General features: G+C 32.6%; 1 protein-coding gene and 1 non-coding gene across 2 annotated transcripts in view; both read right to left on the minus strand.

The window, feature by feature from the left end:
* Positions 589–660, minus strand: TRNAP-AGG. The gene has a single exon. It is a non-coding gene; the product is annotated as a tRNA-Pro (tRNA).
* The window catches only part of LOC109845663, a 5,004-nt gene continuing 1,480 nt past the window's right edge, over positions 1,328–4,851 (minus strand). Inside the window, exons 2-3 of the mRNA XM_020414934.1 lie at positions 2,181–2,422; positions 1,328–1,681 (exon numbers count right to left, since the gene is read on the minus strand). Coding sequence (XP_020270523.1) covers positions 1,510–1,681; positions 2,181–2,422 — 414 coding nt within the window. The 3' untranslated portion in view covers positions 1,328–1,509. The remainder of the gene's footprint in view (positions 1,682–2,180; positions 2,423–4,851) is intronic.

The following is a 4,851-nucleotide window of genomic DNA, read 5'->3' on the forward strand; positions in this document are numbered from 1 at the left end:
GAATCCCACAGAAGTAAATTCATGGAATAAATGAGTGGAATGAAAGATTAGTAATAGGATCAATTGAGCAAATGGCAATTGAGTTCTTAAAGATTCCGATAATAACCTTGTATAAAAAAATGGAAGAGAAGAGAAACTGGAGTTTTGTTAGGGTAAAAAGTTGCAATTAAATTGATAGCAAATCACCAACAAATGGTCTTAAATTTATAGCAAAACCATCTTTTTGAAGGGCCGAGTCCAGAGGAAGGAGGAGGGCTGAGTTAGGTGAAATACGTAACCGCCCTTGACGATACAAATAATTACAAAAAAGGGTGTGGTACTCTATTTTTTGTGGGAACCGAATTAACCGGGCGTGTGAGAGCACAAATTACGGAGATTAATTACAATTTGTGTTGACGATGCAAATAATTACAAAAAAAGGTGTGGTACTCTATTTTTTTGTGGGAACCAAATTAACCGGGCGAGTGAGAGCACAAATTACGGAGATTAATTACAATTTGTGACATCGGTACTCCTAAAATTATTTTCGGAACACCGAAGCTGTTGGCTTTTAAAAAAGATGGGAAAAAATGAGAAAAACAAAATATAGGGGCATTCCGAGAATTGAACTCGGGACCTCTCGCACCCTAAGCGAGAATCATACCACTAGACCAAATGCCCTCGTTGTGATGAGCTTTTTTATATGAATTAAAAATGAATACGTATCGTGGGTACCCATCACCCCACACATCTCTCTGTTCGATCAGGGATGATCAGTTATTTCAAGCTCTTCCTTTATATTTATAGATTATAAGAGATGACTTAGTTCATAAGTTTGAAAACACATAATTTGATGGAATATTTCAGATGTAAAGAATTACGTCGACAATATATTCTAACCAATAATACACCCTTTTATTGAAATTGGCTTGCGTGAGAAGACGCATATGATGGATGTTGAACCTCGAATAAAGTTCATTTATCAGAGTTTAACAAAGAGCATATCAGATATATGCTATTATTTATCGAATCAATTGGCTCGTACATTTTTTTTGGTCGTTCCTCCATGATTCATGCAATGTGAAAAGAGATAATTAATGTCTCATACGACGCTCGTTCGCTTTTTTCACACATGGGTGCATCATGCAAAGGATATAGTGACCGAAACCATATATTTTGCGCCAATATTAATTCAAGCTTAATTGGGACTCATCATGAGTTTTTTAATGAGTTTTTTAACTCGACCTTAATTATCATTTACCAAGTCACATAAAGCTATGATTGTCAGCATTACATCGCTTGAGTTACATCAGTAATTATAAAACTACTGTATATTGTCACCACTTCGTAATGTACAATTAACTCAGATTGTTCTTCGCAGATTCGTAGCTAGACATAAATTTTACATATATATGCATGTATTGGAAGTATAAATTTCTCTTCCTTTTTTGTTTTTCCTTCTTTTTGTCGGAAAAGAATTATATGATGACAAAAAAGTTCCAATTTATCTTTCTTCATGAGCCAAATTAGTCAAGCCCCAAGTGCAACCCTCCTCCTATGATCAGATTCTCTGATTTTGGGTAAACCATGGCGGCGGTTTTGCATTCTTTGCCACTCTCTTTTTGATGCTTCAAACTCTCTTCTTTCGTCTAGCAAAATTTGTTGGCACCGGCACTCCACGCTGCAAAATCCTTGGTCCCCTCTGCAGATTGATGATAATAACAATAACATTTTCAGGAAAAAGAAATAAATAAAAACATCAAGGGGCTGAAACGCTTATCTAAATATCTTCTTCTCACAACTTGATCAAGTTTAACATGGAATCTTTCATAGCTTTCTATAATTAGATGGAGTACAGATTCTGTAGGATAACTTGACAAAAGGAAATTGATTCTCTTGAGAAAACATGAAAAATAAAAAATAAATTATAATTTGAGTTTGTTAACAAACAGTATATTAGCTAGATAAACAAGAACCCATACATGTATAACTTATGGAAACATGGTTATGGTATAATGTTCTTGCTATATTTTTCAGCAAAACCTGAAAGCAACCAAGAATTGCATGAATCTGAAAAAAGGGTCTTTAATTGGCACTAAATTAACAAAATAATCGGATAAAGACTTGAGAAACGTTTGTACAGAGTCAGTTATTTGATTAATAAAGTTCTGAAGTTTAATTAAAGGCTAATTAGCATGTACCTGTACATGTACACATCCTTGTCTAGGCTAAGCTCCCTCCTACACAAGAAGCAAGATTTCAAAAATCCCCCCTCCGGCAAGCTCTTCTTCCGACCACCAACAGTCAACAACGTCGTCTTAGTGACTACGTTTGATTCTCGATGCTGACTCTCTATCAAAATCCTGAGGCCAACTAGCCTATTTTGCGACGCTCGCTTACTGGCTACTGCATAGAGGAGTTTAAGAGAGAGGAGAATGAGTGTCTGTGTGTATGTGTGGTTGTAGTGAGAGATATATATCTCCACAAAAGGAGCTTTCAATTATCACACATGCTAATTAATTAAATATAGAATCCTCACTTGCCTTGGCTTGGCTTGGTTCAATGTCTTGTCAGAGAAATTAAAGCTATACTAGTGATTAAAGGGTAGCATGCTAATTAAATTACTTATTAGGCATGATGTGTTGGATTAAATCTAATTGTGAGCATATATGTTACATTAGTGTATAGTGCTATCCTTAAGGTTAACCCGAATAAAGTGATCAATTAAGTCAATTGGGTTAATGAGTATTTAAATGTGTCATGGGCTAATTGTGCAGATACTAAAATGCAATTCTAGTTTTATGAGGGGCTAAATTAGAAAATTGTAAATATATATAAAGGGGTTATGGTCCCTAATCTAAAGGTTAAGTTCTCTATTCTCTAATCCCCATATTAAGAGAATTCTTAAAGAGAAATCTTTCAGATTAGAAGATCAAGCCCTAGTTCAGATCCGTGCTCAAATCGTCATGGATTGAGGTATTGCTTCCGTTCTTGAGTTTAATCTCTATGAATTAATCATGAATTAAAGTTTCTACATGATGCACTCATGAAATAAGGACTGGACTAGGAATATGTAAGCCTTGGTTATGTAAATAAGGTTAATTATTCTACTTAATTATTTGCACATGGTTTTCGTTTGGTCTACGTGGAAAGCTGTAATTGATTGTTTTGAACTAAGTATAAACTTACCTTGTGCCAATCAAGTTTTTTTTATTAAATAATTATATAGAAGTGAAAAGGACAAGTAGGGGTGGAAACCAATCAAATATTTAACAAATGCTTTGATATTTATTCACTTAAGTATCTGGTCGTATTCAATTCGATAGTTCGTTTAACAATAAACGAATAGCTTTTAGTATTCGATTCACAAATGAATAGAATTTAACCATAGGTATATTTGATTCGTTTGTTTAATAAACTATTCGACAAAAAGTTTTTTACTTATAACTTGCATTAATTACACACGTGCACGTGATGTTATGTTCTTGACGCAGCTACATTTTTTAATTAGCTGTATACTAATTTTGAGAGGCTTAACAATTTCGAAATCTATTTTCTTAACTAAATATTCTGTAATTGTATGATAGATATGAAGGAATGACTTTCAATTATGAATTTAAATGTAATCTAAAATATCATATTCTTAGAATAATAAAAAATATTGCTTTAATCAAATAAAAGTATCTACTTAATTAAATTGTTTAATGTTCATAAAACATAAATTATTATTCAAGTAAATATTCTTCAATATTCTATAAGTACTTGTGAATATTTGGCAAGCACAGGAATTCAAATTCAAATTCAAAGAAATTCAGATAACGTTATTCAAATTCGTATTCATATTAAAAAAAATTAAACGAATGCAAGACAAATATCTCAATATTCTATTTGTATTCAGTCCATTTCCGGCCCTATTTCGAGTTTACAAACTCAAACGTTGCCTAAATAATATTTTCTTCTCTCTTATACAAGTGATAGTCAATAACTGATTTTTCCTAAATTCATAGTATACTGTTATTCTATATTAATTTTCAAACTAAAAAACACTATTAAAAAGCTTAATCATTTTTAATCCTACACTTTGACATTAAGGTTACCCTCTTCCATGTGCTAACCACACAAATATATAATATAATCATGTTGACTACTTATGAATAATGGAATTTCAATTTCTCTCTTGTTTTACCCTCACTGAACTATTTTAAATTCATATATTTGCTTGTTAAAAAATATTTAAATATTTAAAGAAAGGAAGAGAGAACAAATTTTTGAGACCATCAATTGCCTGAAAGACATCCTTTCATTTCTTACTTCTAAATGTGTATGCCTCTAAAATTTTAGCTTCTTGGAAAATGCAGGAAGTAGACAAATGCCATATATTGACTTCGCATATATACTTATGCTAAGTATATTCCATGGAATTAATTATGCCGCATGCGGCCCAAGATTCATGTACGTGAATTCTCCAAAGATTCTAAAGTTTATGGAGATGGCTTGTTCAGAGTTGAAAGGTAAGTATAGAGCCAATTTGGTTGGGAATATTTTTTAGTGGGGAGTTGCAAAATTAGCAGGCCATATGTTTTTTCATTAATTTATGTTTAGCTTTATCAATTGGACCACAAACATATATGTATCAGACTTTAGTAGTATTGTAATTGTTAAAATTAATATAAAAACTATAATTCTAGACCCTCACCATAACTTCTGAGTTTTGGTGTAATGGTTAGAGGAACTAAATTTAAGATGGTATTAGAGCAACCTGGTTTCAAATCCCACCGTCCGCAAATTTTAAGCGGATTTTTTAAAAATTAACACCGCTGCGTGAGTTCAGGTTTTAGCCCATGAAAAAGGGTGTTCAACCTGCGGAGGCAT

This window comes from Asparagus officinalis, chromosome 6 (genome assembly GCF_001876935.1).
Source record: "Asparagus officinalis chromosome 6, Aspof.V1, whole genome shotgun sequence".
Lineage (NCBI taxonomy): Eukaryota > Viridiplantae > Streptophyta > Magnoliopsida > Asparagales > Asparagaceae > Asparagus > Asparagus officinalis.